The sequence below is a fragment of the Medicago sativa genome, chromosome 4 (genome assembly GCF_051527215.1).
Source record: "Medicago sativa cultivar Bolivia chromosome 4, Bolivia_mono, whole genome shotgun sequence".
Lineage (NCBI taxonomy): Eukaryota > Viridiplantae > Streptophyta > Magnoliopsida > Fabales > Fabaceae > Medicago > Medicago sativa.
In genome coordinates, this window is record NC_140752.1 from 67,263,073 (window position 1) to 67,285,146 (window position 22,074).

General features: G+C 31.4%; 3 protein-coding genes across 3 annotated transcripts; all 3 read right to left on the reverse strand.

Annotated features, from left to right (window-relative positions):
• Positions 1-937: 937 nt before the first annotated feature.
• On the reverse strand, positions 938-6,002 carry DGL1 (dolichyl-diphosphooligosaccharide-protein glycosyltransferase 48kDa subunit family protein). Its single transcript, XM_085702482.1, has 13 exons — positions 5,699-6,002; positions 5,396-5,532; positions 4,737-4,862; positions 4,536-4,589; positions 4,319-4,432; positions 3,610-3,665; positions 3,466-3,507; positions 2,841-2,916; positions 2,649-2,720; positions 2,429-2,554; positions 2,237-2,341; positions 1,453-1,536; positions 938-1,123 (listed from the first exon to the last, which is right to left on the reverse strand). The coding sequence occupies exons 1-13, from the start codon at positions 5,961-5,963 to the stop codon at positions 1,076-1,078; spliced, it is 1,305 nt and encodes a 434-aa protein (XP_085558608.1). The 5' UTR covers positions 5,964-6,002; the 3' UTR covers positions 938-1,075.
• A 2,341-nt stretch (positions 6,003-8,343) lies between these two features.
• On the reverse strand, positions 8,344-12,030 carry LOC146930995 (putative NAD(P)H dehydrogenase (quinone) FQR1-like 2). The gene is made up of 2 exons (XM_085702485.1): positions 10,273-12,030; positions 8,344-8,803 (listed from the first exon to the last, which is right to left on the reverse strand). The coding sequence occupies exons 1-2, from the start codon at positions 10,815-10,817 to the stop codon at positions 8,620-8,622; spliced, it is 729 nt and encodes a 242-aa protein (XP_085558611.1). The 5' UTR covers positions 10,818-12,030; the 3' UTR covers positions 8,344-8,619.
• Positions 12,031-14,098: 2,068 nt separating this feature from the next.
• LOC146930996 (arabinosyltransferase RRA3-like) lies at positions 14,099-17,114 on the reverse strand. Its single transcript, XM_085702486.1, has 2 exons — positions 16,790-17,114; positions 14,099-15,489 (listed from the first exon to the last, which is right to left on the reverse strand). The coding sequence occupies exons 1-2, from the start codon at positions 16,985-16,987 to the stop codon at positions 14,374-14,376; spliced, it is 1,314 nt and encodes a 437-aa protein (XP_085558612.1). The 5' UTR covers positions 16,988-17,114; the 3' UTR covers positions 14,099-14,373.
• Between the last annotated feature and the right edge of the window lie 4,960 nt (positions 17,115-22,074).

Consider the following 22,074-nt stretch of genomic DNA (forward strand, 5'->3'; position numbering starts at 1 on the left):
TACCACGCTTCTGTTTGATTTCTATGACAGGTTATCTGTTCAACAACAATCTTTGGCCTCCATGATTCTTTGGGGCATTTAGAAGGGCCATAACTCTAAACTTTGGGAAGGATCGGACACACCTCTTTCAATCATTTTTCAAAGAGCAAAGGAGTGGCGATGTATGCAAAGAGCAAGACAACCGGGTCAGGGTACATATCTCGAAGCCAATTGGTTGAAACCGCTGCCTCCGGCTATGAAGTGCAATGTCGATTGCACACTATTCAACAATAACACCATTACTGGGTATGGCATATGCATCCGTGATTCCTCAGGTCAATTAGTGTTGGGAATGTCCGACTTTGCTTCCTTATCCTCTTCTCCACCTGAAGCCAAGAGATTGGGGCTGTTAGTAGCAATAAAGCTTGCTATTACACGTGGTTTTCCATCTTTTATGTTTGTGTTAGACTGCAAGCTTGTTGTTGATGCGGTAAATTCTTCACAAATTGCCCAGAATGAAGTTGGAGATATTATTAGTAGATGTAAGATTTGTTGTCATCTCATAGTTATTTCACTGTCAATTATGTTCGGAAGTAAGCAAATAAGGTTGCGCACTCTATAGCTAAAGAGTCATTATCTCACCCTATCCCCAATATTTTCTATGATTATTATGACTAGATTATTGATTATAGTTGCCACATTCATATGATTGTACCCAAAATGTTGCATATTTGTCTAGTTCAAAGAAAAACAAGTTGTATGAGGTTAAAATTCAGATTTCCAAATTTTAAGTTTATTTCAAGGTCCGGGCGTTCCAGACTATCTTGGTTTTATGATAACAGTAAACCATCACTCATTTCATCAATGTTAAGCAGTGATGCTCAAAGACCGAAATAATGACCCTTAATATTACCACAACTAAAATACTACGATGTTAAACTTAAAAGTCAAATGACTATAAAAAATTACCACATCTATATTAAGTTAGAAACACACGTTTTATGATTTTTATAAATGCCTAATCAAAATTTTTGATCTCAAAATAAGTACAACTCCCATGTTACAGACTACATTAACTTCGCGCAATGGTTTACATCTACTTGTTGTAAAGATGAACAGCACTGAAGACGAAGAAACCTGCCATCTGCATCACATTCAAAAAGTTATTACATAAAAGCCATAGAGTTCTCAAGATTCGGCTACAGAACAGAACATATATAGATCTAATTAAATCTTCCCAGCTGAAAAATAATGAACAATAGCAACCTAATAACGGTAACTTACATACAAGGAAGAAGGGGGGCTTCAGTATCTTAACAGTACTTAAAGCATATCAGTTATTAAGAAGAAAAAAAATGCACTTTTCCGGATTTTCCCTTCCTTATGCGTTTTGAATGTATTAAAGATGAAACTCAAGATCATATTTCATTTTATTGATTATTCCATCCCAATGAGAGAGATAGATATTCTTACCATTGAAAATGCTGCTCCATAGTAGGGATAAGCAGCTGGGATAAATCTCTCGTATTCATTGTGTCTGAAAGGACGGACAGGAATCTACAAGGGAAGTTAAACAATACACATCATGAATTGTACTTGCAGTTTCTTTCTTATTACTATTAGGAAAATGTTAACAAGTGCCCTAAGGGCATTGTTTAAGCATCTAAAAGTAGCAACTTTTGCATTGGAAATTGTACAGTTATAACTTCAACAAGTGTTTGACTTATATTTTCAAGGCATAATTTCTTTTTATGGGTTCCTTAAACAATGCCCTTAGGGCACTTGTTAACAAGACCCTTATTATTATTATCAATAATTCCAGTGAAAAAAAAAGTTTAACTACAGGTTGCCAAATATTGGAATTTAACGTTTTCAAGAATAGTTTGACTATATGCATATGCAAAGCTAATAAATAATGCATAGCTATGTACCATAAGAGGTCACCATCTAAAAAGAGTCAAAGGAAAGAGGAATTCTAAACCCATAAAGGCGTAGCGTGTTTGTTGCTTGTATAAAGCTGCTATATTATATATAATGTAGATCACTGAAGAGAAGTTTTGATGTGATGCTACTCAAATACAAAGGAAAATCTAATGATGCAGAAAGGTGTGGAAATTTTGTGAGGAAAAATCATGTTTGGGTAGAATGGTTCTTAAAAATATTGATATATTAGAGGATCGGAAATTACCTGCTTTGCTAAAGATATTGGGTAGAATGGTTCTTAAAAATATTCATATATTAGAGGATCGGAAATTACCTGCTTTGCTAAAGATAAGCTTGTATATCCAAGTCTGTCATACTCCACTTTGAACTGGAAAACCCCATAGACATCTGGAACCTTAAATGATGTGAAATAACGACCCTGAAAGAGAACATGCAATCCCACGAATTTCAATCAAGAGTTTATTTGAGAAAAATTAAGACTGTTCAAGTGAAAATTCCAAAGAACCTTGTTGTCATTTGATAAAGTCTTCAAGACATAGGGGCTCATCATGTAAAATTGAACTTGAACATCATCAGCTACATAAGGTTCCCATGTTGTCCCAGACCACTCATAAATCTCAACAGAGTATTCCTTTAAAAAGATTGAAAAGCGAGCATCAGCCAAAGTACAGTTTTAATTAAAGAATACATGGCATACATCAGCAATGAAATAATATTCAAATTACCAAATCATCGTTGACCCTATAGATGGATGGTTCGTTAGTTTCCCCAACTTTGTGGTGTTGCACATTCACCGCCTTGATGTCAACACATTAAGCAAAATCATATCAATTAACAGTAATGAAGCTAAATGACGATGTCAAATATCAAATAAATGAACAATGAGAATAAAATTGGCTAGTGTATTTTTATCGTACCTTGAGGTGACCTCTTTCGTGGAAAACCCATTTGCTAACTTCAGTTGAGAACTGCTCATTACCTGACTTGTCGTGTCTGTTGTTCCATAAAAAAAACAGAAATTACTAAATTTTCTGTTACAGAGAGTATGTTCCACAAAAAAATAATATCCTAGAGTGTGAGAGAGATATTGGCTAGTGTAGGTAGATTGGATGCAGCACAAGTATACTACAATAGCTATAAAAAATATATTATAGCAAGAGTAGAGCCTAAGTAGTAACTCCGGTACCTCTAATAAAAAAGAAGTAACTCCAGCAGTGAACAATTTTTTGACAGCAATAACAACAACAACAACAACCAAGCCTTCTCCCACTAAGTGGGATCGGCTACATGGATAAAATTACACCATAATGTTCTATCATAAACCATGTCTCGATCCAACTCATTGATCCCTAGATCTTTCTTAATAGTTTCTCATATAGTTTTATCATAAACCTTGTCTCGATCCAATTCATTAATCTCTAGATCTTTCTTAACAGTTACTCATATAGTTTTATTTTACTAGGTCTTCCTCTGCCTCTAGTTTTTCTTTTATAATTTCTTGACAGAAAACAGGAAAAAGAAAATGCTTAACACTTTACTCACTTGGTTGGACTGCCAGCTTTCTGCACACCTGAATTGAAAAATCTGCCAAAAAAATCCAAGTTAATGAAAGTAAAGTGAGCTTCAAAGTTTACACATTTAGTATGATTAAACCCAGGCTAACAAGATCAAGTGAGTATTCCATACCGGTTGCTGAACATGCTCAATGAGCCAGAGATCAATATCCGAGCATTATTTCTAGCCTGACAATTAAAATTGAAATAATAAACAAGGAATCACAACTTAGTTTCAAAATAAATCTCTTCAAAAATCATAACAGCATGCAATTAACAGTAAAATGTATGCAATGTATGTCCTATGAATGGAAACAACAAAAAGATAAAGGTGAAAATAGTTGATATATACTTGACACCAGATACACATAAACATACTCCCTCCGTTTTTTATCTTTTGATGTTTTAGCTCTTGGCACAAGTCTTAAGGAGTAATTAAAGTATAGAAATATTTGTATGTTTTGGACTAAAATGTCCTTATTTATGATTAAATTCACATGTGATAAGCCAAAGGTCTCAACTAGTTTTATGGTGTGTTTTTCAACAAGGGTAAACTTGGGAAAAAATATTAAATATACTAAAACATCAAATATTTTGGAATATAGTTGAAGTCCTAAAACATCAAAAGACAAAAATGGAGGGAGTATATATTTTTGCATGTATACTATTCCATGAAGGAAATGGATAACTTCAAATGAAACAAAAGAGTCATTAAGAATAATTCTTCCATGCATATTTCAAAAGCGAGAGAACAATGATATGACAACGAGAAAAGTTCAAACTAGGATAGCAAAAAATACAATGGCACACATACACAGTAGGAGGATGAGATATTGACATACCTGTATAACTGAAACTAATGAGATTGAAGATCCAAGGAGTGATGGCGGACTTGTCAACTTAGATTTCGGGTTGGCAGAAAAAGCTGTAGGAGATGCTGATAGAACTTTCAACACCTGAATTGAAATACATAAAAGAAGTGTAAACAAACTAATGCAAACTTATCAATGCAATAATGCTTGTGATGACATTTGAACTAAGATTCAGAAATATTAATACCAGGCTATTGGAAGGATTTAATGAATGTCCAATTCCCTGGAAAAGTACTGGAGCCTGTTGCACGTAATGAGAAAAGGAAATAAGCAAAAACAACTTCAAGGGCTCAAACAGTCAAGACATTGCAGAAATGAAAGTAATATCAATGCCCTGAATGTTTATGAAGCATAATGCAGTTAACTATTAAATTAACAATGCACTTGCCTCAATTTTTTTGCTTCCCAAGATCACATCAGACTTGATAAAATCATCGCTAGCAATCAATGTATGATCCCCTTCGGTAGCAGAGACTGCATATCCAGCATGATCTACAACCACAGCACCATAATCCTAGGAAAAATAAAACGAATAAAAATACATAAGTAAAGAGGGATCTGTTTAGCAAAACATGTTTCTGAGCTTATTACTTCTAACTTATAAGCTGGTAACTGTCATTTTCTCACGAGGTTACAATTTATTTTTACTAGCTTATAGCGTGTTTTGATAAACTAATTCAAGTAGCTTATAGCTTATCATTTTTTCTCTCAATTTAACCCTGTATCATAATTGAAAAAAATTAAATATACCTTTTTTACGTCATTTCATATTTATAAACTAGTTCAATTGCTAAATTTATCAAACAATACAAATTCAACCAAGAAGCTAGTTTATTAGCTATTCACCATAAGTTCATCAGTTATAAGCTAGCTTATCAGCGATTAACTATTTTTTACCAAACAGAACCTTAATCACATAAACAACAAAAACCAACATACAAATAATAGTAGTGGCCAAGCACATTGCACCACCAAAACATAAACACATAACTGAGAAAATGTTAATCTACAAAAACTCATTCATCCAATAAATTAAACTATAATCACCTCATCAAAGTCAACTCCACACTCAGTAGCAATTTCCCTGATTAAATCAGATGCATTGATATCAGCAGCAACTATCAAATCATGACCAGAATCAACAAAATCCAAAATAGCAGCAGCATCAATTGATCCTCCAAAACCTACACATCACAACCCAAAAAACACATTTACATAAAAATCGAAAATTTTACACATACATAAGCTAAAATCAACATTTCCTAACGACCCATTTCAAAAAATGTTCCAAAAACCAAGATCTAATAAACAATTGAAAACAGGGGCAATTGAAAAAATTGCGAAACTCACGTTCAATTGTTGGTGAAAACAAGACTAATGCATCGTAAAGATACTGTCCGTATCTCTGAAGCGCGATTTTGGGGTCATCAGCGAGCTTGAAATCGAGATCGAATCCACGAGATTGAAGAGATTTGAAGTAGAGAGAGTGGGAAGATTTGATGGCGAAGTCATCGAGTAATACAAGGATGCGTCGATCTGAAGGTTTATCGGGAGTGAAGGAATTGCATAGAATTGGAATGAGAGTGAGGAAGAGAAAGATGATGAGTTTCGCCATTTTTGTGAGAGCAATGTAAGAGTGTGTGTGACTCTGTTTCTGAGTCTATGGTGTTGTTAAAGTCGTCTTCTTCTTTCGTTGGTGTTTTTTTTTTTTTTTTTTGTTAATTTGGTTTTAGACCCTTGAAAATGATTATTTTTAGATTTTGACTGTTTGTTGTTGGATTTGGGGTGGATTTGATGGTTCAATTTGATTCACTAAGCTTGGGAAAATTGTTAATTAGACTCTATAATTTAGATTATACCCGCTTTCAATAATTTGGCTTGGGAAAATTATTAAGTAGACTCTATAATTTATATTATACACCCTCTCATTAATATTTTTTTTGTCAAGTAGTCTAATTGTTAGATTCACACACTTCAAATGTAGAGAAGTGGAGAATCAGAGATTGGAATTATAACCCCTACAAATAATGTTAGTTGATAGGTATCAACTAAACTACACTTACAAGACTCCTTTCAATAATTTAACTTAGGAAAATGGGGGTAATATTTTGAGTTTTTTATTTTGTTGACAAAGGGTAATATTGTGAGTTGGAATTCACATATTCTCATTTTCATTCTTAACAAATTTGTACCGATGATTAATTCTATCGACAATTTTATTGGATTTCACTGGTGAGAGACTTAATAGAGCTCTCACCTTATAAGGCTCCTGACCTAAGTTTTGTTAGATAATAAGTGAATAATGTTGCTCCACCTTGTATGGATAGAGATGTGAATATACCAAGCCAAGTTAGTCGTAGTAAAGCCTATATCTAATTTGATCAAAATAATTAATGTGTGACTTATAGATTGTCATAGACTTATTTTTAACTCTAAATTTGGTCTTTTAGAAATATATTTAGTTCTTGCTATCAAAAATATTAAATAATTGAATGGGCATTTGGAATGTCAACTTTCCAGTTTAAAGACGTGTCCATATTTGATATCAGGAATAAATGATTTTTGGGTTAAATATGTTTTTGGTCCCTATAAATATACCAACTTTTCGTTTTAGTCCCTCTAAAATTTTCCTTCAACTTTTAGTCCCTATAAAATTTTCAATCACTACTTTTGGTCTCTATTTTTAAATTAATTTTAGTATTTTTTAATGAAATTGTGCAGAAATGTGTAGAATATTGTAAAAATATTTTCCAAAAAATATTAGAATTTTTTAACAAAACATAAATTTAATATGAATTTTTAACCATAAAAAATATAAAAATTCATATTAAATTCATGTTTTGTTAAAAAATTCTAATTTTTTTGGGATAGATTCTTATAATATTATGAATTTTTCTGCAAAATTTTATTCAAAAATATGAATTCTACATATGAGTTTACTTTAAAGGAGGGACCAAAAGTGAAGATGGAAAATTTTATAGGGACTAAAAGTTGAAGGAAAATTTTAAAGGGACTAAAACGAAAAGTTGGTATATTTATAGGGACCAAAGACATATTTAACCCATGATTTTTTATGTTTATTTAAATTTAAATAAAAAAACGTGCAAGTGTTTTCAATTTTTTGGGTCATAAACTAGTACAATGCACCTTTTATATCGGGTAGTGGAATGTGAGGGCTAAATAATGGGGTTGATCTAGTGAGAGACATTAAACTTTCACAATTTAACGAATCAATGTTTGAATCTCGATCATAAGAGGTAACTGCTTTAGTGCCCCGTAGTGCTTACCTATGAAAAAAATAATGTGAGAGCTAAAAATTTGATTTTTAAGAGGGCTAAAAATTTAAGATATACAATATGGTTGTACAAACTTAGTCTTGCTTTCAATTTACTTACATGATACTCTCTCCGGTCCTTTTTATAAGAAACAAATGGGTCAACAAAAGTTAATGTATTTGGTCTATATTATGAACCAAATACATCAACTTTAGTTGACTAATTTGTCTCTTGTAAAAAGGTCCGGAGGGAGTATATTTTAAATGTTTAGGTAAGTTGGGTTCTAGAGGCTCACTAGGGACAGAACAAGTTTTAAAATTTAGAGAACGTTGATAATGATACTTACAAGTTCAACGAGAGTTGAACGTAAGTTCTTGCGTGATATGAGTCAACTCCTTAACAACTAGACCAACTTACGTTCTCACTTCATACTATTATTTGATAATTAATTAAGCGGTACTTGATTTTACTAGAAATCTCATGTTGACTTTGTTTTGTGAAAAAAAAGTGGTCTTGATTGAAGTTACATCACTATTGTTGATATTGTAAAAATTTGCACAGTAATGAACTAATGTTGTCTCAATTACATTATAATGAAATTGCAGAACCCCTTAAAAACCCATATCTTGTGAATATGATTACTGTTATAAACTGCAATCAATTTAAAACCTTAAGCAACATTAATATTGTGGATCCTCTAACAAATGAGCTAGTTGAAAATACCAATAAACTCCCATGAAATACATGAGTCATAAATTTATTATAAAGTGCACATGATCACAAAAGTATGAACTTTACAAAGTGTACATTTTTTTTTCCTCCAGAAGAGAATGAATGACAAGGTTCATGATCCTACCAATCTTATACCTCCAACAATAAACACAACAAGATTTCAATTTGAATATCATCATAACAATTGAATAAAACATTTTAGCTCTTCAAGAGAAACTAGCTTTTCTGGCCTAACTTCTTGACTATATTAGCCATGTATCTACCTTAATACTCAGCAAGTGCCAACTCAGCTTCAGTTGCTTGTCTTGAACCATCTCCTGCATAGGTTCCAGCACCATATGGAGATCCACCTCTAATTGAGTCCATTTCAAACATTCCAGCACCAAAAGTATATCCAATAGGAACATAGAGCATTCCATGGTGGACTAATTGTGTTATTGCTGTCCAGCTACATAACAATAGAAATTACATAAATTAATCATATAAATATTACTAGGGTCATGTTAACTTGTGCCCTTAGGGCACAAGTTAAGGAACTTAAAATAGAATTAAGTAATAAATTTTATGTTGAAAATATAACTTTTGAAACTTTCAAGACATTGAATGCACAATTTCAAGGAAAAAACTTCTACTTTTGGTTCCTTAACTTATGCCCCAAGGGCACAAGTTAACATTTTCCATGTTACTATTACTAGTCACAATAATACATTGCTATCAACATAATAATATCTATTTATTCCTACCCCATATTGATTCATTGGCTTGTGGAAATTTTGCTACAAATTAAAATCCTCTATAGTCCAAAAAGTCCTTCAATCATACCCCACCATTGACCCCTACCCCCAACTAATTAGTTCCTCCAGTGCCACAAATATTTGGTTGGCATGACACAAACCACAAGCACATGTGGTATCGTACAAAACTTACTCGTTTTGCAACAAATTTTCACTTTTAAGTGATTCCAAAGTAGTCTAAAAACACTTTATGTTCTTTTTAAATATATGTAATTAGTGTCTTCTACTCTAAAATTACCTAGGTATTCCTCAAATTTGACTATTTGAGTTCGCCAGATGGACGGATATAGACATTTGATACATGTGGGGCTAAAATAGTCTCTCAATGTATCAAAATTTTAAATTGTCTCTGATTGTACATTTCGTTAGTCAAAATATTCTCTAACATTAAAATACTTCGTTAATATTGTCATATTAGTCTTTCAATATATTTACTTGTTATTTCAGAGACTATTTTGACTAATAAAGTGCAAAATCAGGAACTATTTTATAATTTAAATACACTGAATGACTATCGTGATTATTCGTTACACATTTAAAGACCAAAATAACTATTACCCGTACTCATACTAAAAAAAATAGAACGGTTGAATGTGTAGCTTTAGCCACACATAACCTTTGAATAGATCCGCCCTTTGAATAGATCCGCCCCTGGTTCGCCATAACATTAATCCTAAAGTCGAGGTTTAATCACACTTAAAAAGCTTATAGCTCCTCTGATGAGTTTGTTTTGTGGAGATCAAATCATCATCCTCTCACCCACAAGCTCAACCTGTCTTGTCAATTGAGCCACAACATTTAACTAATAACAATATTTTTGTTGTTAGTTGAAGGAGTTAAATGTGTGACTTCCTTATTACTCCAACTTCTATATTCCTCCTTCCAAACCACCAAATCACCTTATTACTCGTAATAACAGTGTATTCTAATCTAACAAGTAATAATAATGATCATGATATATGCATATAATCTCAATATAACAATTTATGCAAAATCTACTTTAGAACAATTTTTTCAATCTTGTGAAGAATGAATCAAATTATAATCATATAAACTTTAGAAATTGAATCAAAGAAAATTATAAAAACTTTAGGAAAACAAAAAAAATTAAAGGCCCTCTTACGCTGTAGTTTCTTGGCCACCACCTTGAGTACCAGTGCTAACAAAAAACCCAGCAGGAACACCAGCAAGCTTCTGTTCCTTCCACAACTGCCCCGTGGAATCGAAAAGTCCCTTCATCTGTGCCGCCATACTACCAAACCTCGTCGGAAACCCAAACAACAACCCATCAGCCTCCACCAAATTCTCAGCAGATATCAAAGGAACCTCATCATCTTTCTCAGGTGCTTTCATTAGTTCCAACACTTCCTTTGGCAGCGTCTCTACGACACGGTACAAAAACCCTTCAACTCCATCAACAGAATCAACCCCTTTTTTCAATGATCTTGCCAATGATTCCACATGACCATACATTGAATAAAAAACAATGTAAACTTTGAGCTTTTTCACTGCTTCTTCTGATGTTGTTGCCACATCTATTGTTGCTACATCTATGCTTCTACTTGTTGTTTCATTCTGTGGAATTTGGCTTTCAACACTAAGAGGTTCATTCTCTTCTGTAGTTGGTGCTTTTTTCTTGCTTGGTATGCAACCTCTTCCTTTCCCCATTGAAATTTTGAAATATCAATTGGTCAACTATATTTTGGTAATATAGTTTCTAAATGTTGTACAAATAAAGCAATGATTAGTTTCTTCTTTGTCTTTCTTGCTAAACAAGATATTATGATAGAAATTGATAGAAGAATGAAAGAGATATTGATTAGTGTGTATTAAAAAACAAATGTTGGATTTATGAAGGTTAATTTGGATTATGTGATTAAATTTTGTGTAATGGTAATGACAAAAAGAAAGAGAAAAGGAAAAAGACAGAGAGGTGGGTGGGTGGAAAACAATGCAACGTGAAGGTGCTTGGATTAGACTTCACTTATATGAGCTGTTTTGATTTTAATAATTTAATTAACTAAGATAAAATGAATTAGCAAATGGTTTATTCGCTGGCATGCTATCTTATGAATTAAAAAGACAACTTAATATTATTTATTTGTGAATGAAAGTCGAAAGCACAACGTGGTGTGAGCATCTTTTTAGGATATTATTTTTCCTTTTATCAATCAGATTTGTGATTAGAAATTCAACTATTAAAAATAAATAAGTGAGATGTCTGTTATTACTCTGGCCCTATGATATTTTTTGTTGATAAATTATTTATTATTAGAAGTATTTTTTTAGGAGGCAGTATTATTTTGATCAAATTAAATTTTCCAATACAGTTTTATTTTCTACTTTTATTAAATATTAATTTGCTTTATGCCTCTAAAAAAAATACTGTTTTATTATAATCATAAAAATTATATATACTGCTGCATTTTTTCTTGCTAGTTTTTTATTTGAAAATTTAATATGAGAGATGGTAAAAATAATAAAACAAAAACACAGAATATTTGTCCCTATAAGTTTAGAAAAAAAAATACTGTTTTATTATTTTCATAAAAATTATATATACTGCTGCATTTTTTCTTGCTAGTTTTTTATTTGAAAATTTAATATGAGAGATGGTAAAAATAATAAAACAAAAACACAGAATATTTGTCCCTACAAGTTTAGTTTTTCTTTTGGTGGTGGCCGGGGTTCAAACCCAAGACCTTGCATATTTTTATGCATTGTCCATACCAACCGAGCTAAGCTCACGAGGACCTCTAAATTTAATTTAGTTGGTAGAAACATTACATAATATATAAATGTGTGAACATTGAATTTGTTCCTAGACACTCCACTTATTTTCTGTGAATTTTTAACCACTATACTATTTAAAAAAACAAAACATTTTCTCAAAGGAATTGGACCTCAATGCAGATAATTAAGGGACATACAAAGAAATTTAAAAAAAAAAAAAAAAAGTAGAAATATGATATGGGTGTGTGGACTGACTAGAGGTTAGGTGACCTTTGAACCTTACATTAGTAGATTAAAATTTCTTTGCCGGCTTCCAGCTCTATTTTCCTTTATAGTTTTTTTATTTTATTTTATTGAGATCATCCTATTCAAGATGTGTCTCATCCTAAATATGAAATGAGTACATCACTTAGTCAAAATTCAAAAATTGATTTTTCATCTCATAAAAGTTTGGTTCATTTCACTATACCTAACATTTGTGGGTAGCTTTCAACTATTATTAGATTTAAAAATTATTGATTTCATTTACCAAAAATGGATTAATTATATGGTGAGGAAGTAAGACAAATTTTATACGATGTTCGAGTTAGTTTCAATCATCAGATTAATAAGTTTTATTATTGGATCAAAAGTGATAAGATATGATCTATTGATCTAATGGTTGAAATATATTTGTGTATGATGCAAAACTAATTTACATGTACACATTAGACTAAAGCTTAAAAAAATAATATTGATTTCTATAAAATGATTATATTATTCAATTTCTATATATAGGTTGGATGTCGATATTATTTTGCAATTATTGGTAAGTTACACCTAACTACTCCATCCGGTCTCATAGTGGTAGGAATGATTCCTGGAAGTGGAACAAATACAAATGAACAACCTTATTACAAATTTGATTATTATTTTTGTATGACTTGGAAAAATTAATTATTTAGTCAACTAAGCCTTCATTTTTTCCTTCATACTTTTGTGTCACCAGTGACGTTTAATACTGATATTCACAGCGAATGTGGAAGATACTTCCATTCCATGATGTTGAGTTTATCCCATTAGACTCTTAATTACTTCTAATGCAATTTTTTTACGAAATAAGTGTATTTTAATATAGCATTGATACTTTATTTTAATTCTCTTCAAATTTGTATTCTGGATTGCTCTTTTAACGGTAATAACGGTTGTGGGTTGTTCTTTTTTTATCTGGATTGAAATCTTGAAAATATCTTATACGTTTGATTGAAATATTCTGCAATCAAGTTGGTCAAATCATACGACTAAAGTGTAGCTTAGGCTGAAGAGGATATGTATGGTTTTAGTTTTGGAGGATATAAAATTATGAATAAATGATTTTGATATCTTTAGATGCTTAGGAACAAAATTGATTTTTCTTTCTTTCAAAAATGATTATAACTTGGGGTTCGAATTTGAAACTTTTACTACTACAATTGATTTTTGTTAAATTTGTTTTCAATTTGTTTTTACACTTTTTTCTTCGACACACTCAACTTTTATCACCGTAAAACCAAACAGACATGTGGTTTACAACTTTCACTCACTCGTCCATCTCTAATTTTTGTGTCCTTTAAGTTTGAGTGCACATAATAAAAATTAATGTAGATAGTTTCAACTTTTTTATACTTAATTCATTTAGTGAAATTAAATTTATTTAATGCATTTTTTATTTTTCATAGGTTTCTTACACTAGAAATAATCATATTTGAGACGTGTCAGAGTGTGGGATTGAGACGTGTCAGAGTGTGGGATCCTCTCTCAACCAAAATTCGATCTTTGGTTTGCCACACTGCGGGAGTTCAGACTCAACCCCTGTTGGTATCTTTTTATAAGGGTGCAAAAACATCATTAGTTGTATCTTGATTTTCTAAAAGAACCAAAGACTAGGGAGGAAGAGAGTAATAATCTTTATAGAGAGAAAGGGACTGATAATTGAATACTAATAAAAGTAAACAAACAATTAAAAAAGATAACATGAATGCATACTGAACTGCAATATACCTTATCCTGGTTTTGCTTGAAGGCTTTGAAAGCAAAAAAGACAAACCCAATGCTCTAAAATTCCCAATATAAAAAACAGAGTCTAATACTTTGTTTACAAATGTGTCTGATTTTATGTATTTTCCAATGCCTTTGCCCAAAGTTCCAAACCCCCCTAACATTGCACATAAGCTTGCTAACGATGTGTATGGATGAGATAAAACAGTAAAATATTTAAATTTATATTAGCATACAACAAATGTTACAGAAGAAATCATATGTAAGACTAAGACCAGCTTAGAGCAAGTACCAAAAAACCACAGAGAAAATAAATAAAGAGGGAAAAGGGAAAAACTTGCAGTCTCAAAATGAGGGTAAAACCATAATTCAAATTGCTCATAAAATGATATCTTCTTTTTACCTACACCTATGCATTATCACTAATGAAATGTACTGTGAAACTGTTTTGAACAACTAAGACATGGAAATAAGGTTACCAATCTGAGCCATCAGGGAAAGGTTTGAGAGCGTCTTGTTTCCCATTGACATAATATTCAACAACTGCTTTCATTCGCGGAAGCTTATCAGGGTGGTAATTCACGTGAACAATTACCGGTTTCAATTTACTGAGGTTAGCATCGTTCCTCACTGTCTTGAAAAGAACTTTGCTGTTCATAAAGAGATACATATCCATAGTTCTTCTAGCAGCATGAAGCCCTTCATAACCAGGGTGTGACGGATAAAAGAGTTCCTCGTTGAAAACGGCTTGGTCCCATGCGACCTCCTTGGAAAGCCGTGTTGCTACACGGTCCAAAAGTTCAATTGAAGGAATGGTTGGTCTGATATAGAAGAAACCGGAATTGTAAACCCATATCCTCATGGTATGAGCGTATCGAGCCCAACCCATCGCAGGTTCGTCGAAGACATCGTTATAGCCGTAAGCTGTCATGTTATTATGGCCATCGCTCATGGACTCAACATCTGAATCACGGTATAGATGATCAAAAGGATTCTGCAAATATACAATGTCAACGTCTGATAGGAGAACACTATATCCCAACTGCAAAAATTCTCTTAGAATACGAAATTTAAGCCCGGAGACAGCATGGTTCCCTCCTTGTTTTCCAATAGTGTCAATACCATCATCTGGGTCTCTTTTGTAAAATGGGACTTGATTCGATTCACAAAACTTCGAAATCTCATCGTCTAAAGCAACAACTAGATAATTAGTTATACCAACTCTCTTGATATTGGTGAACCAGACCTCGAGCATCTCCTTTACATTGGAATTTGCAAGTGCAACTATGATCTCTCTTTTAACTGCGTTTTTCTCCAATATCTTTGCCAGTCTTGGGTTCACAGATTCATCGGGAACAACAGTAGGATTGGTTCTTAATCCCTTGACAGTACCAAAAGGTCCGGCTTTTTCTTGTTTACCTAATGCAAGAAACTGTTTTTGAGCCTGGTCTTTCCCTTGCTCTGCAAGCCGAAGCCTTTCGGTCAACTCCCTCACCTGTTTTTTCAGCTCAGCATTTTTATCTGATACTGCCACAAACTCTGATTTTAACATGTTGACTCTATCTGAGGATTCACATTCAGCTGAGTTTGCCTGGCAAAAAAAAATCATGATAAAAATTATGTCTGTTATTCATCTTTTCTGGAACGATACCCCATCTTGTAAACCAAAAACCAGTGAAACAAAAACAAATGTTTGTCTATACAAGTCAAGGCAAAAGCTAGCTTTTTATGTATTATTCAAGAACACCGCTCATAAACTATTGAGCACTAACACAAACATTGGACACAGTACCGACTTTCACAGGTAGCACCAACGCCACCAATAATAATTTGAGAAAATAGAAGTTATTATATTTGTTAGAATGAATAACAACCCCATTTCAAAAGAAAACAGGTATAATAACAACGACGACGACGACGACAACCAAGTTTTATCCCACTAAGTGGGGTCGGTTCAAAAGAAAACATAAATGAAAAAAATGAAAACAAATAACAGGAGAGATTTGATCATCGGATTTGGCCAATTGTGCCATTATGTCTCTTGATTGCATAGCAGCTGCAGTACCTTTCTATCATTCAAGCTTAGGGTTTAAATACTAAGGCTCAATTTACAATATCACCTATGAACCATACCCACCCGCTCGAGTGACCTACCCACTTATCAATAAACTATGAACCATACCCAACAACATGTAACCACAAGTCAAGTATCCGACACTCGCAAACTTTTGAGAAATGATATTTGTACAACCATTCTGGGACAACTTTCGGACAATTCTCTTTCTCTCTCTCTCTCATACTCTCATTGTGTTTTTAGTCTATCTCTTCATCTTTCTATCTCTATTGCTTTTGACCATAAAAAGAGAGAAGAATAAGGTTGTCCCAAAAGTTGTCACAAAATGGTTGTACAAATATCATTACTCTTCACTTTTAATCTGAAGTGTCGATGCTACATAGCCTATAAACCTCTTAACTTAAGCATTTGTGAGAATTTAACAATATCAACCACATCTAACAACCCAAATCTCCAATATAAACAAATGTAGGCAAAATGGCCACATTGAACTATAGATTCAAAATTAGCATCACTTTTATCCCACAATTCTAAAATTCTGAAACTTAATTTATAACTATCAAATTCTAAACTTTGAGTCAACGAAAATCATTAAGATCAAAACAATTCCACAATGACCCACAATTATTAAAAGCATCAAGGTCAAACATTCAAACACATACACACAATTACACAAAACACAACAAAAACAGTAAACTCAGAAGCAAAAAATTTCGACTCAACGAAAATCATGCAAGAGCTTAAAATTCAAGACAAGACCCAAAATTCAAAAAAGAAAGAAAAACACAAAAGCTACAATCTTTAGTGAAAATAAAACCTGGGTTTTGGATCCAACAACATGGATGCGACGATTTGATGCAATAGATTGAGAAACGAAGAAGCCATTGGGAAAGAAGAAAGCTAAGATGCATCCAATAAGAACTCCAATCACAACAGCGGTAACAATCCTTGATTTGCGTAGAGAATGAGGATTGTTTCGCATTAAGGGTCCTTCTCTTTCTCTGCGCCCAATCATTGTAGCTACCACCACCTCAAACACTGAATTGAGATGGTAGTGTTGTTCTTCTGGTTTTGAAGGATTGAGCTACAAGACTATAAAATATTCTTGATATCAAATTGCAAGTTGAAAAAGAATTCCTTGTAAGAATTGTATTTTTCGATTAAATTAAAATACCATTCCCTTTGTTTTTTTGACTAAATTAAATTATAATCTAACTTTTTGATTTTGTCATTTTTTTTCTTTGATAAAGCATTTATTTCTCTTTGATTAGGCAAATAAGAGGAAAGTTATAAATAGAAATAATTTAAACAAAATGTAAAAATCAAAGAAATCATAATTTTACCTTATACTCCCAAAAAATAAAGTATTCTAACAAAAGTTGGTACTCCTCAAAAAATAAAAAAATAAAAAAGTTGGTACTCATTACTACATACAACAAAGTTGGTACTCCTCAAAAAATAAAAAAATAAAAAAGTTGGTACTCATTACTACATACAACAAAACAAAACAAAAGAAAGTGATTTGTCACTGTGAACTTAACTCAGTTGGTATGGATAAATACATAATATATACAGCAAAGTATTTAGAATGAATAAGATGTAAACGTGTAAGAAGAAAAAATATATTTCCTTCTGACGGAAAGGTGCTTTGATATGGAGTTTGGTAAAACAAATTATTTCTTTATATATAAAATGGATTAAAATAAATAATTTAATTTTAATATAATAATTATTTAAAAAATTTCTATCAATTTATGATTTAAAAAATGAATAATCTATTAAAAATACAAAAACGTCAGATGAGCTCCAGGTGCTCATCAAGGTCATGACAAACCTCAAGCTACAAATCACCGTTAAAGATGTCCTTGCATTGATAGTGGTAATTGAATCCACGATCTTGCGTGTGACTCTACTCCTTACCAACAGAGTTAATCTCCGTTGAAAATTATCAATTAAATTTGACATAAGTTATGATGAGTTTAATATTATTTAAACAGAGGTTTAATGAGGGATAAAAGTGAAAAGCAAATAAATAATTAGAATTAAAATGTAGGATTATATTTAAAAATAAAAAATATCTATGTATATATAATCAATAATAATCATAATAATATATTAGTTGTCCAAAAATATTTGGATGATATGATAAGGGGTCTGTTCAAACTTATCCAAAGGTTATGTGTTTAAGTCTAACTAAGACCATCCACAATGCAGCACTCTATTTGGGTGCTTAAACGGGTCCCGACTATACACGTTATTCGTTTTATAATTAATACTTAATAAACATTCAATCTCTCCAACCCAACACCTCTAAATAATTATTAATTGGGTCCCTACTATAATTCTATATCATTAAATTTTAACATTAATTTATATATTCATCCATAATTATATAATTTTAAAATATTGAAGTAATTTAATTATAAATTATAAAAAAGTTAAAACTTGAAAAAACAATATAAAATAAATGATGGTAAATTATTTGTTGTTTTGTTTAAATCCAATCATTGTATGTTTGTTTTGTTTTTTTCCATTCAATTATTTATTTAACGTTGATTGATTAAATATTACTCTTGCAACTAATATATAATTTACTTTTTAATATTAAAATAATACAACAATTGAATAGAGAAAAAAATAGAATTAATTGTACATGTGGGACCTATGAGTAATAGGGGAGAGAGAGGGTGCCTATAAAAACACTCATCTTTATAAGCACCGTATTAATTGGTGTCACAATGGGGTGTCTATTTAGCATGGTGCTAAATAGGGGGGAAGGACTCCCCATTGTAGATGGTCTAAATAGGGGAAGCACCCATATTTATGAATGCAACAATATTAAATCTCTTGAAGAAAATTTTATCTTAAATCTCTTGAAGAGAACTTTGCCCTTAAAACAAAAATAATAGTAATAATAGCAGTTATTAAGGACGACAAAAAGAAATATATAAGCTAAGATGCGCCGATAAGATCAACCATGGGTGTGAAGTGGATATTTCAAGTACCCTCGATTAATGTATCCATTAATCGAGGTACTTAAAATATCCACTTCATACCCATGACAGTAATGATATTTGCACTCAAAGTTTATAATGATAATTTAGAATTAAAAAATAATGTTAAACTTATTGAATCAAATAATATTAAAAAATAATAATTAAACTTATTGAATTAAATTATTTTATGGTTAAAATTTGAATCCAATTATTATGCTAAAAATATAAAGAAGTTATAACTTATTAAACCCTATTTAAAAATTTAGGTCTAGAGATAATATCTTGAAATGTTTAGGTGATTTTTTTTTTAACCAGAAAGGAGTAGCTAGCAAAGTGCTAGGCCTACCAAAATACATAGATAGCAAGAAAGCAAACAACAAAAGGATAGGAGGGAGACCAAGCCAAATCCTCCTAATGGTAAACAAACTTAAAATTAGGCAAGCTTAATCTAATCTTTACATAATAAAATTTAACGCAATCAGGATCTCTAATTATAAGCCGCAAGTGTACGACTATGTCAGTTTTAGTATAAAGAGTTGTCGAACTCACAATGACAATTCATAAATACTGATATCTGTCGTTTCTTTGTCTATCTAAGGCTAGTTCAAAACAATTTTAGTTTCGCTTCGCCCGTAAATTGCACTATTTAATTATGACGTGAAAACAATTATTTGTAGAAAAATATTAAATTAGAGACACCGTCTTGCTTTCGTAAACGTTATCAGATTCTAGCGCATTGTTTCCCACTTTCGTAGTGTTTAATTATGTGTCTAAAATTCCTTTTTAAAATTCAATAAGTTCTTGATTAATTAGAAAAAAGTGCTTTCGCTACTTTATTTAATTAATAACCTGAATTTTCTAAGTCCAATATCGTTTCCGCTCTTTCCGATGCGTAAAGGATAGTTTTATATTCCTACTTTTGTAGCAAAACTTTAAATTAAAAACAGAATTTTCAGAACAACAATTTCATTCCCGCTATAATTAAACATGCGTGCGTCCTCGTGAGCTAAGCTCAGTTGGTTAGGACATTGCATAATATATGCAAGGTCCGAGGTTCAAACCCCATCCACCACCAAAAAAAAAAACATGCGTGCAATTTATATGAGTTCGGTTGATACGATGATCCTCTCGTTTTGAACTCAATTAAAGATACTCCAAACATGATAAAATAATAATTTAAACCTATTTTTAATAAATGGGTCATGTTAACTTGTGCCCTAAGGGCATAAGTTAAGGATCTAAAAAAAGAAATAAAACATAAGTTCTGTATTGAAAAAATAAGTTTTTAAACTTTCAAAGCGTTGAATGCACAATTTCCAAAAATTAGTTTCTACAATTGGCTTCTAAACTTGTGTCTTAAAGACACAAGTTAATATTTCCCTTAATGAATTCATATTAAAGAGCAGTAATAAAAGTGGAAAAAAGACCGAACCTGCATTCATTCAGTTGCTAACTTTAATTAAAGAAAAGCAACCGCAGCAATTTATATTTCTAAACATCTTGAAAATGATTACCAAGATTAATTATATGCTCAACAATTAGAAAAGATTGGCACGGCACAGTGAAAATAAGCAATTGGAATTAAATGGCCGCGTGAATGGAAATAACCATAATTCAACACGGCAGCCGCCCACGAACATGGAGGATATATGTATAACAGCACCAGCAAACGGCATAGGAAACTAGCATTAAATTTAGAAAAATGATATTCGTACAACTATTTTATAACAACTTTTGTGACAACTTTTTTCTCATATTCACATTATTTTTTCATTTTATCTCTTTATTACTTTGATTTTCGTGCAATACATATTTTTCCTTGGAAGAACATGGTTGTCTATTTGGTTAATTGGTTGTCAAACAAATAGATATTCAAATAACACTACTCATAAATTTATTAGAGAATACGACATACAACACATCACGTAATTCCCTCAAAAAAAAAAAAAACACAGCACAAAATGGATTTAAGTTCAGCTCGGTAAAAATAACGGATGACTGATAGTTTATACTCCCTCCATCTCACAATATTAGTCGTTTAAGGTTTGTGCACGATTATCAGAGAAATGATTAATTGTGTTGATTTCAATTGTAAAATTAGTAATATTTACTAAAACACCCTTATTAATTGTAGTTGGTGTGGTAGTTAAGTTAGATGAAATTCAATAAATAAGATATAATAGTGGAAAAAATAAATAAATACTGCATTGGTATTGTAAAATGACAATTATTTTGAGAAAAAGAAAAAATGCTAAAGAGACAATAATTATGAAACGGAGGGAGTAGCTGATAAGCTAATTAAAGTGTTTGGTAAAATTAGTTGTTCAATTAACTCATAAATGTAAAATGACATAAAAGGACAATTTGTAATTTAATTGTTTTAATTTATTTTATTTTTTTGAGGAAAATTGTTTTAATTTAATACATATCTTATATATTTTTAAATTAGTTTTTTTGTTAAAGTTTTATTTTAAATTTATTCATTTTAGTTTTTATGATTTATAAAAATTTAAAATATAAAAGTTTATTTTTAAAAGCAAAACCTAGCACAATTTTATAAAAATCCATAAGTCATGACAAATTAAACATCCAAAAGATTAAAAACAATAATAATAAATAAAAAATAAGTATGTAGACGTTAATGTACATTTTTTTTAAAGAAAATTAAATCATGTTCATAGAAACAAAAATATTAGCCATGCACAGTATTTTATTTAAAGGGACGTTCTATTAGCGTAGTAGCTAGAAAATGATAATAATATAATAATTACAATAATAAGATTGTCATTTAAATAGAAGGGTAAAACTGGTATCCAAATAAAATAATAAGGATAAAAGTGGAAGAAAAAAAAAGCTATAAGCTCAAACGCTACTTAAAATAGCGTTTGGAAAATAAACTATAAACTCGTGATGAAATGATGAAATGATGTTTATCAAACGAGTCTTTTTTAGTCATACGAGCTTATCCGCTACAAGCTCGTTTCATAGTCTTGCCAAACAGATCCTTATAATATACTAATACAGCAGTAAAATTGTCAAATGTTGTTGGACTGATGACACCCATCATTGTTGGGCTGGTCATGCTCGTCATGACTTCTCTTTTTAA

Bases quoted from the DNA above. Each gene is read 5' to 3' on its own strand.
- DGL1 (XM_085702482.1), bottom strand. From the start codon at position 5,963: ATGGCGAAACTCATCATCTTTCTCTTCCTCACTCTCATTCCAATTCTA. The intron at 3,508-3,609 runs GTATGGAATACT...TTTTTTTGGCAG, and splicing joins TTGAGCATGTTCAGCAACCG to ATTTTTCAATTCAGGTGTGC. The intron at 2,917-3,465 runs GTGAGTAAAGTG...ATGGAACAACAG, and splicing joins AAAGCTGGCAGTCCAACCAA to ACACGACAAGTCAGGTAATG.
- LOC146930995 (XM_085702485.1), bottom strand. From the start codon at position 10,817: ATGGGGAAAGGAAGAGGTTGCATACCAAGCAAGAAAAAAGCACCAACT. The intron at 8,804-10,272 runs GTAAGAGGGCCT...ATTGTTATGTAG, and splicing joins GGTGGCCAAGAAACTACAGC to CTGGACAGCAATAACACAAT.
- LOC146930996 (XM_085702486.1), bottom strand. From the start codon at position 16,987: ATGATTGGGCGCAGAGAAAGAGAAGGACCCTTAATGCGAAACAATCCT. The intron at 15,490-16,789 runs GTTTTATTTTCA...TTTTTTTGCCAG, and splicing joins TTGTTGGATCCAAAACCCAG to GCAAACTCAGCTGAATGTGA.